Genomic DNA, 16058 nt, shown 5'->3' with positions numbered 1-16058 from the left:
TGGGGTCGGCACATCACAAATTTATTCATATCTTTTGTTTTACATAGTAAATCTGTGATTGCACATTTCTGGAAGGAGGAATGTCGCGGCTGTACCATTTAATTACAGTGGTAATATTCACAGTCCCAACAAACACACTACAACAAAAGTTTCTAAAAAGCAGACCAACATTACAAATCTACAGGTAATTAGTCCTCTAACACTGTGACAGGTGGTGCGATGCAGAGGCCAGGGGGAGCTTCTGGACTGAAGGAGGGGAGGATCAGGAGGCCAGTTTGCTGATAAGGCTGGCAAATGGATGGGGGGAAAATACAGGACAGACACAGACACTAGTCATGCTGCACCAGGAGCTCAAGGAGATTCACCAGCAACCACACTAAAGTCCAGCCAAAAATCCCAGCCAGCTCCTGTACAGGCCAGCGCCTCTGAAAAGCCATGGAGGGTCGAGTCAAACAAATCTAGGCTCAACACAACTGAGACGAACAAAACTAAGCCCCACACAGCTGAGTCAAGCCCAACACAGCTGAGTCGAACAGAGCCAGACAGAACCAGGACCAACACAGCTGAGCCAAGCCCAACAGGGCCGGATAAAACTGTGCCCATCATAGCTGAGCCCGACAAACCTGAGCACAACACGGCTGAGTCAAGTCCAACACAGCAGAGTCCAACAGAGCCAGATAAAACCAAGCCCAACATAGCTGAGCCAAACAAATCAAACTCAACTCAGCTGAGCCAGACAAAACCAAGCCCAACATAGCTGAGCCAAGCCCCACACAGCGGAGTCCAACAAGGCTGGACAAAACAAGGCCCGACAGCAAAGCTAGACAAAACCGATGCCACCAGAACCGGGCCTGCCCGAGCACATCCCGCTCCAGTGGGCCCTGACGCCCATCTGGGTGTGTGGCGGTTCTGTGACCAGCCTTTGGCTCCTAATGCACAACAGATGTTCCCATCAGGTGATCATTCTGTAAACAGAATCCCAGTGACCCTTCACTGCCATCTGACAGCACCAGGCAGAGCACATTTGGCAAGCTAATCAGCATCTCCAGCAAATGCATATTCCAAACAGGGCAGGTCACAGAAGTGCTCTTTGGTGCACAAAGTGGGTCAACACTCCCGCGACGACCAAAACACGGTCACCTACTACCACACCTGACAGTGTCTAGTAAAAAAAAATGAACGCTCCGTAAACAATGAAGTTATATCTCTCACTGGTCCACGATCCCAAACATCAGCGTGCGACATTAAAATCCACCTTACAGCATGTTCTGTTCACTGGCTGGTTCAGTCCAAAACTCCTAACGAACTCCTGTGCAAATGAGTCGTGCATTAGGCTACTGACATCAAACAAATTTAAGAGATCTGGGTTCAAGTGCTAGATCAGAAGAGCCTCTGCGCCACAGGCTCGGTCCTACAACGTTGTTTTCCTGACATCGTCCATATACACTTGGCCAGCAACAGGCCTTTTCTTATATCTTTGTACATTGTATATATATATATAAGTTATCATTTAGCAGAAATAAGATCTGATAATATTTTTTGTGAGGGTTTAAAAACCAGATTTGCGCCTCAATAAATACCCGCGGTGTTACTTTTGGTGCCGTTTCCTGAGTGCCTACAGTTTATCAACACCAGTAGGGAGCAACGCAGACAGCCTGCATCTCTGAGTAACACCGGCTATTTACGAGAGCAGCCAATCAGGAGGGGCGGGGTAGGCGGGGCTTGCGGTGGACATGTTGCAGGTTGGCTGGGAGTGGGAGGGAGGACACAGGGCCCTAGGTGGGCTGGTCCTTCTGCAGGTCTGAGATATGGATGGGGGGCGGGGCTCGGCCGCTCCACTCGCTCAGGTGGCCGTCCTTGAAGAGCAGGTTGAGTGCTGGAAGGGGTACGCCGGACTCAGCAGGGGGTCGGCTCAGGGTGCTGGAGACCCCACCCTCGGGGTCTACAGGCTGGGCGCTCTCCTGTGGATACAGTTGGATGGGAGGGCAAGTGACGGGTACTGGTTTTATTTCCCAGAATCCCATGCTGTTGCACTTTTCCGTCACTGCTGTGTGACCGCATGCCTTATAAGTGGATGACGTGCTATTTGAAGCTGCTCTGCACAGATGCGTCTGTCGAGCAGGAAGCTGTTAGGTAAATAACAGGTGGTGCATATTTGCATGTGTCCAGCTTCCTGCGAACAGCTACAGCGACTCACTGGACTGGTGGAGTGTGTCATGCATAATTCATTATCCGGGCATTACGACTGAACTTGTGCTGTGAGATATTTGTGGAAATAATCTGCTGAAGGTTATGATGGAAAAAAATGCAATTTTGTAACCAATACCAAAAACGGGGATCCTGAACACTGAAAGAAAAAAGTCAGACATAATAATTATCTGTTGAAGAAAAAGTGAGTGAATTCTCTTACCTGGAAGGACTGGACAAAGCTCAGGACTCTCAAGGACAGTTTTCTGCTGGAGTGAAGCAGCTCCTGCAGGCTGGGGAGCAGGATTGAGACTCAGTTCTCGTTTTCATCCGTGGAGTACCGCAGCACCCTGCCAGGACCGAGCCGACAAAGGAGGCCCTTTTACCTGTCTTTGCTACACAGCCGGTGAGAGATGATCTTCTCACAGACTCTGCGGTTCAGCTCAGAGCTGAAGAGAGGCATTCCGAAACACAACTCCAGAGGGACCCAGTCATCCTCTGATGAGGGCGCTGTGAAGCAAACCAGACAGAAAACAGATTATGTCACTGTCCTTCAAGCTAAAAGCAAGAATGACAGATGGGTTACATTCTGACCTTAAGATTACGCTGTTAATTACAAAGTGTTTTAAGATGGGAGTTTTTGGAAGGGGGGGGGGGGTACGTACCTTCATTTCCTTGCTTTTTGTTTGCCTCGCCGTTAATCTCCTCCGCGACAAGCTCGAAGGACTCTGTGCTTCCATTGGCATCACAACCAATCAGCTCGGTGTCGCCTGAGACACAGCGTGGAGGTTTATGGTGACGACTGGAGGAACATGCGCAGGGCACACATACGACATCACCCCCCTCCCCCCACCCCAGCCATCATAATACTTCAGCTTCAGTACTACTGTTCAACTAGGCAGGTTGCTGTTTGTCATATGAGAGCCTGCGCACAATGTTACCCCACAGAATCTCTGCTCCCGTGGGCCTCACATACCCTTGAGTTGAGTGGCTCACAATTATCGCTGGAAACCCTACGAGAGGCGTAGCTCAACTGCCTTTAGCTGAAGCTGTCCACCAACCCCCCCCCCCCCCCATCCGCGCTGACCTCTGCCATCCGAGCACTCGCTCAGCCTCCGACGGTGACGGCTGTTAGGGTTCAGCATGGTCACGTAGCCACACAGGTGTTCTAGGTCCGCCTTGTCGCAGAGGGTCCTCAGGGCTTTATGCGCACACATGTTGGAGTAGGAGAACTCTGGGGGGGGGGGGCACCAGAGAGGTAGAATTACCATCAATAGTGGAACATTGGTATCGATGTGGAAGACAGTGGGATTACTTTACCTCCTTTGAGATCTTCTTCATCAAATGGGAACGGGACATGAACAGTTTCTCCATGGCCGTGGAGTCCATGGCCCTGAGCACATGCACATCTTGTTAAACAGATATCTGGTCATGTCTTCAAAATGTTCTTAGCCAATCAAGCACCAAAAGCAGTATTCCCCGCTGAAGTCAGTTAATCAGACTCTCTCTTCACTGTTTACCTACAGGATGTACCAGGTGATCTGTATGGGTACTTTTAATGTGGGCGCAATACTGAAGAGGACCACATCTATCATCTCCAGCACCAAGACTGCTGACTTCATCTCCAGCTCCCATCCCATTGGGTTCACCTTCAGCTCCCATCCCAATGGGTTCACCTTCAGCTCCCATCCCAATGGGTTCACCTTCAGCTCCCATCCCATTGCTCTAGTCTCTTGATCATAACTTATTAGGTTAATTTCATGATTCCATCCTACTATGTTCCTCTTGATTCCATCCTGTTGGGTTCACATCTAGCTCTTGTCCTATCAGGCTGAACTTTCGATCCCATCTTACTAGGTTCCCCCACCACTTGATCCCATCCTACTAGGTTCCCCCACCACTTGATCCCATCCTACTAGGTTCCCCCACCACTTGATCCCATCTTACTAGGTTCCCCCACCACTTGATCCCATCCTACTAGATTCCCCCACTTGATCTCATCCTTTTGGGTCCACATTAGGCTGCCATCCTATTACGTTGATCTCTTGATCATATCCTTTTAGGTTGATCTCTCAATCCCATCCTACTAGGTTCCCCCCTTGAACCCATCCTGCTGGGTTTGTCCCCGACCTTCCATCCTATTGGGTAGATCTCCTAATCCCATCCTGTTGGGTTTATCTCATCACCCCGCCCTACTAGGTTCAGTTCCAGATTCCCATATTTACTCCACACTGCTCCACAGCTTAAGTAGATAATTTTAAAGATATTTAAAAGGCCACTGTCAGAAATCATGGTTCTACACTAATCCAGAACAACATGCACTAAAAGACAACATCTGCTACAGGCAACTTCTCTTTTCTTCTTATCGATAGACAAACTGTGAGAATTATTATTATTAAGTATTATTAACTGAACTTATAACAAATCTATAACAAGCAAAAGGGTCTCCCAGAATAAATTCTGGTTACATTGAATTCTTGTTTTCCTTTGATTGCACAAATAAAATACAGCATAACTCCTCAATCCTTTTACACCCCTGTCTGTAAGCTGAGGATTTCCACAGCCAGTCCAGTCCAGGCCTACCTGAATCAGCACAGCTGAATGGGTCAGCGCATCATTCAGCATGGTCAGCACATTGGACGTTGGCACAACGCCGGGGTCGTGGCCCCAGGAAGTAATCAGCAGCCGCTCGTAAGTCTAAAAATAAAACCCAATCAATTAGCATTCAACTGCCATTCATAAGCCAGAAACTTAGGAATGGAGCATGGCTGACCTGGAAGATGTCCGGCAGCTTCCGCAGCCTGGAGCCCTTGGAGAGCAGGAGGGACGGCGGGCCCTGGCCGGTCACATGGTATAGGTAGAGCTTGAACCAGATAGAGCTGACCTCTGGAATGGCTGGCCCAATGTGCTACAGAGAGGTATCGTTACACAGTGAGTATCTGAAGCGGAACATACAAATATGACAGACAGAAGGATTGACAGGACTGATGAATCCGTGTGGGCTGTAGGAAGAAGAGATCGAGACCCTTTGGGCAGGAGCTCCTCACAGTCCGTCTGGTGCTCACCATTGCCAGGTCTGGTCGCAATCAGATCTTCAGAGGGGTACTTTACACAGAAGCTCTTACATGCATCAACTAGATCCAACAATTTTGATTTGAAAATTCCCACCAATTAATAATTGTCTCCTGCTGCACCCCACTAAATTGGTTGTATGTAAGGAGTATAAAGAAGTATTCAGATAACCTTTCAGATAATGACAGGCTTTTCCATGAGCATCCAGCCCAGCTGAGATCCTGCAGCATAGCAAAACAAGTTCTGCAGTCAACAGCCATGATAATTATACTCTGCCGTTTGTACAAGTACTGGCACACAGGAATTCCGTCCCCATCTCAGTCTCCTATGAGAGTATGACTACTCTGCTGCCCATGGCAACCGGCGACCTACCAATCATAGACACAGTCTTAACCTGCAGGGTCACACACTGCCCCACAACACAACACCAGACAAACAGGAGCGGTCAACAAGCACAGGACCTCTACGGGCTCCCACGCAAAGCCTCACCTGGGGCGTGCAGCTGCTGATTGGTCGGATTTCGTTGCTAAGCGGTGCCATGGAGACAAGCAGCTTGTAGTTTTTGTTGAGCACACGGCTGCAGGTGGCCGGGTCAAGGCCCAGCAGGCTCTCGCATCGGAGGAGGTCCAAGGGCAGGCCTAGGGACACAGACAGCAGCCTGAGGCTTGCAGGTTTAACCCTGTGCTTACAGAAACCGTGTTCCATCGTGGGATTTCTCTCATGTATGCATTGCTACCCATCGTCCCAGAAGTGTGAGGTAACAGTGCTGAACCACAATTCTGTCCTCTATACATTTCCAAAAAGTAAATCAGTCCATCACATAATCTGAACATGCAAAGAGACGCTGAACCTCAGTATCAGTTTTAGCACATACTATACTATGCAAAAGCCTTAGGCAGTCAAAGAAAATGATGCTTCATTGATCTTGTTGTGTGTTGCTGTAAAACAATTACGCCGGTTAGTGTGTCAGCTTAGCCATTTCAAAATCTCTCCTTAAATCACCCCTTGTATTTGCGTATTTTTTGACTCAAGCACGACCACCCCTTATTTAACTAACTGATTAGCTAAACAACTTAGCCAAAACTGAAGGATTAATTAATTAATGGACCTAGCGGTGAAAATAAATGGAATGGCTAAGCTGCCCTCCAGGTTCATCTAGCCATCCGATGAGATTTCATTCTGTAGAGAACAGGAGAAATTTGTTTATTTTTATTGTGTTACTATTAATTTGAATATGTTTTAATGTGTATTAGCTCATGGGGGGAAAAAAAACACAAAGGGCGATGGTGGTGCAGGAGGTAGTGCTACCGTTCGGCAACCAGAGGGTTGCAGGTTCGAGCCCCTGGTCCTCCTGACTCCATCGAAGTGTCCTTGAGCAAGACACTGAACCCCAAATTGCTCCCAGTGAGCTGGTTGGCGCCTTGCGTGGCAGCCTCCACCACCGGTGTGTGAATGTGAGTGTGGATGGGTGAATGTGAGGCATAACAGTAAAGCGCTTTGGTACTCGTAAGAGTAGTAAAAAGCGCTATATAAATGCAGTCCATTTACCATTTACTACCCAGATAAATGGCTTTAAACAATTTCTTTGACTGCCTAAGACTTACGCAGAGTGCTATATGTGATGTCCCATGACTACTGTACCGTTTTGAGTGCAAAACTGGCCTTCTAATGGCTTAACTGCAGCACAACACCATGTTCTGATGTTAAAAACCCTGGTGGCTACGTACCGATATTTGGTAGCTCGGGGTCAGACGTCAGCTCCTTGTTGTAGCGCAGAAACAGTATCGTATTCCTGAGAGTTAGTGCGTGGTCGAAGTAGCGCTGGGCCTCCCCTTCCGCCGTGCTCTCCACCTACAAAAAGGCGAATTCGGTCACCCCAGGGAGATTCGGGCCCCCGGGGGCCACACCGCCAAAGACTCAGCCTTGCCTTCTCAAGCTCCATCAGGAAGCTGTCCAGGGTTTCGTCAGAAAGCTTCCCCACTTCAAACATGGTGACAGCATGACTTTTAAGGTTCTATGGAAGACAGAATTCATTATCAGCCATGTACAAGGGGACTAAAAATATACATATCTATACAGTATCAAAGAGACAGACAGAGACAGACAGAGAGAGACAGAGAGAGACAGAGAGAGAGAGAGACACAGAGACAGACAGACAGACAGACAGACAGACAGAGAGAGAGAGAGAGAGAGACAGACAGACAGAGACAGACAGACAGACAGACAGACAGACAGACAGACAGACAGACAGAGAGACAGAGAGACAGAGAGAGAGAGACAGACAGACAGACAGACAGACAGACAGACAGACAGACAGACAGACAGACAGAGACAGACAGCTGTGCCTCCTGTCAAGGCCAAGCACGGTGACACCCCCCCTCTCCACTCACAGGCGAGAGGTTCCCCATCATGAGGAAGGCCGTGAGAGTGGAGTCAAACAGGAAGGCGATCCGCTTGGTGGGACCGGTGGGGATGTTCAAGCTGCTGACGCTGGCAGAGTCTGTAAAAGCAGACAGACGGGTTCAGAGCAGTAGTCTGTGTGTTCAGCCTCACATCTAACAGGTTTATTGTCTGCAGGCTCAGAAAGGAAATGTTTAGAAATGGAGCTGTTGGAGTTTAAGGTAGCAACCAAGGCAAACATGTTACAGCAAAGCCTACAAAGAAAGGCCAGAGGATTCAGATTATAGGGATCCACCCAGATGCCTCTAGTTCCCACCTTGGTCCTCCAGGCTGGTTGTGTCTGTGTCTGTGGTGGAGGATCCAGCCTCCATGACAGGACTCCCTCCTTCCCACGAAAGCAGCATCTTCTGCGGGTCCATCGTAGCTCTGCAAGGGGAGGCTAACACTTTATCAACAACAACAACAAATTTATTTTTGTATAGCGCATCACAACATTACATCGTCTCAAAGCGCATTACAGCATCCCCTCCCAAAGCCCCCAGTGAGTAAGCCATAGGCGACAGTGGCAAGGAAAAACTCCCTAGAAGGAAGAAACCTTGGGAGGGACCAGACTCAAAGGGGAAGCCCATCCTCCAGGGGCCGGCAGGGAGAGTCAAATACAGTAAAATTTAAGACAAATCGACCGTGATGCTGAACGCGAGCTTCACGCTGAGCTCCTGTCACACATACACATGACCTACTGCCTACATGACGTGCTTCTGTTCCATGTTTCACTGTCAGCCTCAACCTGCAGGAAGTTACATTGTTGTTTCAGTACACCGACATGTACTTACAGTTTCTAACGGTTACTACCTGCATGACAATCACCACCCAGTTCATGTTTGTTAGTTCCACGGTGCCACGGTAAAACAATATATTTTTATGCATTTAAATGTAACTGGGGTAACTGGGGGTCCTTGAGCAAGACCTTTAACCCCCAGCTCCCTGGGCGCCGCTACGGGTGGCTGCCCTTCGCGGACAGCTTACTCTACAAAGAGCAAGTTGAGGGAGGTGTAAAGACAATTTCCCCACGGGGATCAATAAAGTATCCATTATTATTATTATTAACTGAACTGTATCCTGTGTATGGATCAGAACTGCACTTAATTAGGTAAGCAGCTGAGAAGCACTGGGGCAGGTGGCCCTATCTGCATGAAGCAGGCAGTTTCAGACGTCTGCATTACATTAGAGAAAAAGAAAATGCTCAAACTCACACTTCCAAAGGGAGAAGCATTACAAACAGTCCCAAAACGCCTCAGCTTGAGGTAGCTTTAGGTCCCTTAGGAGGAAATGACCTGAAATAACCGTTGGAACTCAATTAAGGACTTAACGACCTTAAGGAGGGTGGCACACTGGCCCAGTAGTCATTACTGTCTCTCACCTCCACGGCCGAGGGTTCAAATCCCACCTCTGCTCTGCATGTGAGCAGTTTGTTTCCGTGTGTGTTTCCGCCCACAATCCAAAAGCATGTATTTAGGCTGCCCTGCATCTATCTTGTCTAGCAAAGGACTGGGGTCACATTCAGCATGAACATTAGCCTTGTACCCTGTGCAGCCCGGGACACACACCAGGTGGGCAGAATATGGCTGGATAAATTAAAATACATGTAGGCAATCAATTAAGATATAAAGTACCCTAACCATAGGAACTCAATAAATATGAATAGTAGGTTAATGGTGATCCCCGTAATGCATCAGAAATGGCTTAGTAGTGATGTTTCTGAACATTTATGGTGACACCATATACCTGGAAAAAGTACAGAGCTGTCATTGGAGCAGCAGACGGTCAGGTGACCTACTTGAGCCTGTTAACACAAGGGACGTTCCTCCAGGAGGGGTGAAGCTGGTCCTGACTGATCACCTGACCCTTCTTCACGGCAAAGCCCAGGCGGCAGTACATGGACACGGCGTTCTGGACAAGTAGAGGAACACGAATCCATGAAGGAGCACCAGCCACAGAGCAGCGTGAGACTGGCCCACTATAGTGAGCTTACTAAGCAGTGTTTCATTTGATCTGAATGTACATTCACTGCATATTTCATACAATCTTTTCCGTAACTCTGCAATAAATCCTGAATCCAAATGAACCATGCAACATGACAATTGTAGTCTGTAATTAAGACGAGTGAATTCAGCTGGAAGGAGGCCACAGACCCACGCCAAGTACCACAGGCTGAGTGGCCTCCTTTGCAACCCCGCAGTGTAGATGTTTGCTGTGTGAAAACTGTTATGAGTCGTCACATAATGAGAGGCTTTACTGAGAGCAAGGGAGGCTCAACAGTAGCCAGAAGCTATGTGGGCTTCCCACAGCCGGCGGGAGCATCATTCAGTTACAGGGACGGCTTCCAGGGCTCGCAGTACATACCTTCACCAGACCCAGGTCGATTTCCAGCACGTTAGCCAACTGAAATGAGGAGGAGAGGAATCAGTTGGGAACAGACTCAATGAACGATGACTGTGAACATGAAGCATCACGCGACTCACCTCTGACACATTAGTCTGCTCGTCGATAGACACAAAGATCTTATAGAGCAGCGTCTCGAAGTAATCCCCCTGGACCCTGTTCATCACAAATCCCTCCAGAGGTGGGACTAGGAAAGGGGTAGAAGGACGGGGTTGTGAGTGAAAACGGACATCGGAGGACATAAGCTGGACAAGTGAAGCGAAGCGGCAGTGATAACAGACTTTCGCTCATTCAGTGACTATGACCAACATTACGTGCAAGTTCAGGTCCAAAAAGTCCATAGTGGGACTAGCTTTTGGACGGCAAATATTAAGGCACAAGTCAAACAGAAGGGAAAAGCACACATTTAACATGAACAATAAGCAAAGCATTTTACACACCTGTTACCCACAGATGTCTGCAACACTCAATTACAGAAACCCTTTAATGTACATGCTAAATGTGCACAAAAAATAATCTCACCCGAAATGCAGCTGTCATCCGATATGGGAACATCCAGGTATATGTAACCTCGGTTGTACAAACCTTTTAAGAAAGAAAAAGCAGCCTATCTGAATCACATTTCAGCCGGTCATGCGAGTTTTCAACATTTATATAATGTGTCGATGTCATTTATTTACAGACATCTTAAACGAAGCGCTTACGCACAACCAACCACTACCACCAATATCCTGGATAGAGAAAGACGGATTCTGGGCCCAGGGAATAAAGAGAAACCCAGACGGAAAGTACTGGGGGGGGCGGCAGGCAGAGAGCTGGGGGCGCGCTGCATAGGGGGCCCATCAGGGGAACCCCATTGAAGCTGCTGACTCATCTGATCAAAATCAGGCGACAGCGTGTGTGACAGCCTCCCCCGGACAGAGTGGGGCGACCAGGTGCTCCCTGACGTCTCTGACAGGTACACGTAGAAGGTTCTAAGGAGACTCGCTGGAGTCAGATGCAGGAGGCAGGAAGAAAAGCCTCCGTCATGCGACTCACGTCGCTGCTCGGGTTTAAAGCCGAAAGCGGAGACAGGCAGCGCGGTCGGCCGCGCGGAACTCAGCGGCCTGGCGGGCCGGTCACCTGACACCTGGACTACGCAGAAACAGTCAGCCAGACCGACGCCACGCCCACGGACTCACTCAGAACCACGTTGTACTCCATGGAGCCGGCTAGCTGTGGACCGGCGTCGATCATCTTGTCGATTGCCTTCTTCTCTCCCGGGGAGCAGATCTGGGAAGGGGGGGGGGTTTACACATATCAGCAGGGAGAAGAACGAGTTTAAAAGTGCTGTGACAAGGTTCCAAAAGCTGAGACAGGGCAGGAGCGAGGTACCCGGGTCATGTTTCACCTTGTCTCGTTCATGACAGACAAAGCCTCGCTGCAGATGTGAATGACCCATTCATTTATGGCTGTTCGGGGTGAGCGCACACTGAACACCTAAGGACCACTGACCCGGTGGGAGTCACATCATTCAGAAGAGACGCGTCTCACCCTGATATCATCCTCCGTGATGTAGCCCGTCTGCACCACCCACCATGGCTCCACAGCTATCTCGACAGGTTTTGAGGGCAGCAGGTCCCGCGCAGATTTCCTGCGGAAAAATTTCTGGGGGGGGGGGGGTGGGCAGGAGGTGCTGGTGAGCCAAGACCTATGACCTACGACTTATGACCTACAACCCACAGACACAATCTTCAGGCCTCATAGGCAGAGCCTCGATTAGTTTCCCTGAAAAATTAAAACTACATCTTAAGAAAAAACAAAAACACATAAGCTCACTTTGCTTGGCATTTGTTACAGCACAAAAAGAAGTTCTTGATAACTTCAATCTCTTTTCAGCTGCACTAGTCATACTGTAGTGGCTAGAAAGGGCACAGAGTAACAAAGTCAGACTTCAGTGAGGTGTGGGCAGCACCGCTGGGAGATTCTTACTTTGGAAGACCTGCACTGGTTCATCAGGTCGATGTACTGGTTCCTGCCAATTCCCAGAAGCCTGAGACCTGAAAGCGGATCGCAGGACAGTCGTGAGCAAGGAAGAATGCAAAGGCGTGTTCTGTGGTGACACGTCTGGTTTAACATCATCATCACTCCAGGAATTCAACAGCACAATGGGAGGATGGCTGGCGTAAAGGAAAGTGGGCAGGGCCTCGGGTTCAAGCCGTAGACTGGCACAGGCATATGGTCGGCCAATGCCCTTAGTATACACTATGGGTACAGAGCATAGAGGAAGGTACAGATTACACAATACCTGCAGGAGGACGGGGCATCCGTACACAGTACAATATGGGTACATAGTTCAAAGGACCCTAGTACAGATTACACTGCACAGGGCAGAGAGAACAGGGCACAGTCAACAGGGCACAGTCAACAGGGCACAGTCAACAGGGCACAGTCAACAGGGCACAGTCAACAGGGCACAGTCAACAGGGCACAGTCAACAGGGCACAGTCAACAGGGCACAGTCAACAGGGCACAGTCATCTTCCCAGATATACTTACAGTCAGCAGCAGTGAAGTTGGGAAGCGAGTCATAGCTCTTCTCGCTGTTCATGATGTCCTGTCGAAGGAAAGGAGAGACCATCACTGAAGATCCCCCCACCGTACGGTAGGTATCTCCACCCAGCCCACAGACTCCAGGCCCCAGGAACCTACCTCCATGATTCCAATGTAGTAGGAGAAAGGGGTGACCCTGAGGCCCTTAACCATGATGTCGGACAGGTGGTACGGGTACAGCATGAGGTGCTCTCGGCTGTACTTCAGCAGCTCCTCATAATACTTTCTCTCATCCTTCTTCACATGCCTCACTGGACAGGAAAAAAAAAAAGGCCGCGACCTTCTCACTCATCTCCACATATCACCAGTTTCAGACTTTCAGTCTCCTTCCAGATTACTATGACCACAGAACCAGCCATCCATCTTTGCACTGCTTACTCTAACCCTGTCCTGACAGCACAGGGCAAACGCTGGACAGACTAGGACCAATTAGCTTAACCGTATGTCTTTGGATGGAGGAAGGAAACCAGTGCAACATGGAAAGAAAATACAAACCACAGTAACACAGAGAGGAGGTCAGATTTGAGCATCCAACCCAGGAGGTCTGTAGTAATAGGGCTCCCCGCTGAGTCACTATGCCTTCCATTATCAGAATCATAATATACTAAAATACCTAGGTGAAGCAGTGGGATCAAAAAAATAGTTTTAGAAAAACATTTCGTTTGAACCATTAACCTGTTAGCACAGCTTGGTCTTTTTCTGGAGCAATTCAGCCAGCACCTCCTGGGACTTAAGCCTGAAACTAAGCTACACATCCAGCACACCAGCTGAACTTCTGGCTGAAAAATACGCTGTACCGTCACCACAGTGCAGGGCAAACTCAACAGGCATCTAAGGTGGATACAACAATTCAAAAGCTACAGATATGTCGTAAAAAAAAAAATCACTAGATAATTTAACATCCTAAACCCCTCGCAGTCACTCTCCAAACTGTATGGCAGTCTACCAAACTTAATAAATGAAAAGCAGTTTACAAAGCTTCCAGTTAGAGCTGGACATTTTTATAGGAAGCTTTTATTGAAATTGCCATTAAAGACCTTCATTCTTGCGGTCACAAGCCCCGCTCTGACTGTCCTTCCGAGCCACATTAACAGAACTCTTTTCCATAAAGGTCGCAGACAAGGACCGACAGTTCAAAGCTGGATCCTCGGATGACAGATGAACACTTTCTAAAAGACAGAGACATCGGGCACAGTGGACTCACCCAGGTTATTGCGAAAGCGCAGCTGGTTTCGAATACTGTACAGCAGGACATGCTTCTCATATTCGCGCTGCGAGTTTCCCAAACTCTGACCAACACCACAAAGGAAGAATTGATGTGTTAGTCACGCAGCTGACCGTAAAAGAGGACACAAAAGTATGTTTAAATGCATCCAATCTGCTTTAAGGCCAGCTGCAAACACTAGCATGGTACACATTTTGTTAATCACCACTGACTAGTTAGTCATATATCAAAATAATTAAGTTGTCTTAAGCTCACTGATTGTGTAAGTCTGTCAAATGGTTAGGTGGGGTAGCTTTAATGAGTTTCCAGTGTGGAATCGTCACCTGGTCAAAGACATCAGCTAAATAACAAAGAATGATAACAGGACAACAGATCATTTCAGTAAAAAGATGACACTCTGTGGCTGATAGCCTACTCTTAAAGGTAATGAGCTTTGGCCATTTAACCCACAATTGCTCCAGTGGCAGATAGCCTATTCTTAAAGGTAATGAGCTTTGGTCATTTAACCCACAATTGCTCCAGAGACTCACTGATCCTGCTTTCTCAAATGTATGTTGCTTTAGATGATTATGCACCAGTAACAGCAACACTGTCAAAGATGATGCCCTAGTAAAGGGTGTAAAAGGTGACACACTGGAAAGTTAACGCACAGGAGGATGTGGCATACTAGTAGATGTGACACACTGGTAAAAGTAATGTTCATACACCAGTAAAGGTGACACACTGGAAAGTGTGACACACCAGTAAAGGTAACACACTGGTAAAGGCAATGCTATAAAAAGCTAAGACCCTGGCAATGTTGGCACACCGATAAAGATGACTCACTGGAAAGCATTGGTAATGTTGGCACACTACGGTGACACACTAGTAAGCACTGCTGTGATGCTCGGATCGAGGTAATGCTCTACATGGTAACGCGCAGTACCGAAGAAAAAGGCGGCAGACTTTAAAAGGTGACACTGCATCTGTCAGACATTCACAAGAGAACCGTGCTTATTAAAAAGACACGCTTTAGTAGACGGACAGGACCCGATACCTGGCGGACGTTGGCCGGCAGCTTGCTCCAGGGGTAATTCTGCCTGATGTGAAACTCTACGTCCGTGTTCATAGCGACCTTCCGTCGAACCGCTGAAAGCTACGGCAACGAACCGGGCTCCGGGCAAGACTGAGGCCACCTTGCGCCCCGACGCAGCCTACGCTCCCAGTTAGTCCTGTGTTAAAATATAATTTTTCCGTACTGTGCAGCGAAATGTCGGCTTCCCTACTTCCTTATTGTATTTTGGAGATACTCGGCGAACCGCGTCGTCGTCACTTCCGCCGCCGCAGCTGTGGCTCTGACGTCACGCGCCTCGGGGCGCCTGGCGCGGGAGCGGCGGGAGGATGGCGTTATAAGCTGCGCCAAGAGCCTGAGCGAGAGTGGGATAAGCGGCTGAAAGATAAGATAAGAGCGCACATATACATAGAATTTTCTAAGGATCAAAAAGTGTGTCTTTTAAAAACTGTAATTGTAAAGAGAGGTAGAATCTCTCAAAAAAGACAGAGGAGTACTTTTTGTAATTTAGTTTCTGAGTCCATGAAGAAAAAAATCGATCACTGGTGTCTTCTTTTTCACATATTGCTTAATTCTAGGTAATAACATCCCCTAAAAATGGATCAACTGTCAATTATTTGAAATACGAACAATCTGCCACAATGGGACATCATAGATTCAGGTAAGTGTATATAAATTGTTATGTCTTCCAGAGAGAGACCCCTTGATTACTTGCATTTCAACAGAGATACCAAGAACCTCACTGTCCCTGTCATAGACCAGCCGTGTCGCAAAGGAACGCACAAAAAAGTCTCAGGGAAGTCCCTAATTGAGGGCCATGTGCTACAGCAGTATAGATGCATCTGACTATTTTCTAGTCTAGTCTAGATAGAGTCAAATATCAAATGTTCCACATTTTCCAGAATGTGTGGTCCACACATATGTGCACCAGCTGTGGTCATCAGGAACAGAAGCTACATCATCAGCAGTAGGGACAGTGTTGTTTTCTTAGCCAATGAAAATCCTATTAAATCAAAGGCTTTGAACCACAAACTCTCAATTTCCATTTAAGATGAAGACTGTCACTTGTTTAACTCAACACTCACTCATT

At 48.1% G+C, this 16058-nt stretch overlaps 1 protein-coding gene and 1 long non-coding RNA gene across 3 annotated transcripts in view; one reads left to right on the top strand and one right to left on the bottom strand.

The window, feature by feature from the left end:
* Positions 1-15214, bottom strand: fam91a1 (family with sequence similarity 91 member A1). The gene is made up of 24 exons (XM_072705363.1): positions 14954-15214; positions 13897-13981; positions 12792-12943; positions 12639-12696; positions 12073-12140; positions 11635-11748; positions 11283-11373; positions 10624-10686; positions 10182-10288; positions 10063-10101; positions 9497-9609; positions 7976-8085; positions 7650-7759; positions 7187-7273; positions 6987-7110; positions 5749-5897; positions 4961-5095; positions 4771-4884; positions 3508-3580; positions 3275-3421; positions 2853-2957; positions 2574-2697; positions 2411-2480; positions 1-1961 (listed from the first exon to the last, which is right to left on the bottom strand). The coding sequence occupies exons 1-24, from the start codon at positions 15023-15025 to the stop codon at positions 1776-1778; spliced, it is 2496 nt and encodes an 831-aa protein (XP_072561464.1). The 5' UTR covers positions 15026-15214; the 3' UTR covers positions 1-1775.
* The window catches only part of LOC111848266 (uncharacterized), a 6707-nt gene continuing 5823 nt past the window's right edge, over positions 15175-16058 (top strand). Inside the window, exon 1 of one of the 2 annotated variants that reach the window (XR_002839270.2) lies at positions 15175-15629. This is a non-coding gene — a long non-coding RNA (uncharacterized lncRNA). The remainder of the gene's footprint in view (positions 15630-16058) is intronic. The other variant, XR_011984854.1, reaches the window with a different exon arrangement.

The sequence above is a fragment of the Paramormyrops kingsleyae genome, chromosome 23 (genome assembly GCF_048594095.1).
Source record: "Paramormyrops kingsleyae isolate MSU_618 chromosome 23, PKINGS_0.4, whole genome shotgun sequence".
NCBI classification, from domain to species: Eukaryota; Metazoa; Chordata; class Actinopteri; order Osteoglossiformes; family Mormyridae; genus Paramormyrops; species Paramormyrops kingsleyae.
The sequence above is the reverse complement of the archived record's forward strand: the minus strand, read 5'-3'. Positions and strand labels throughout refer to the sequence as shown.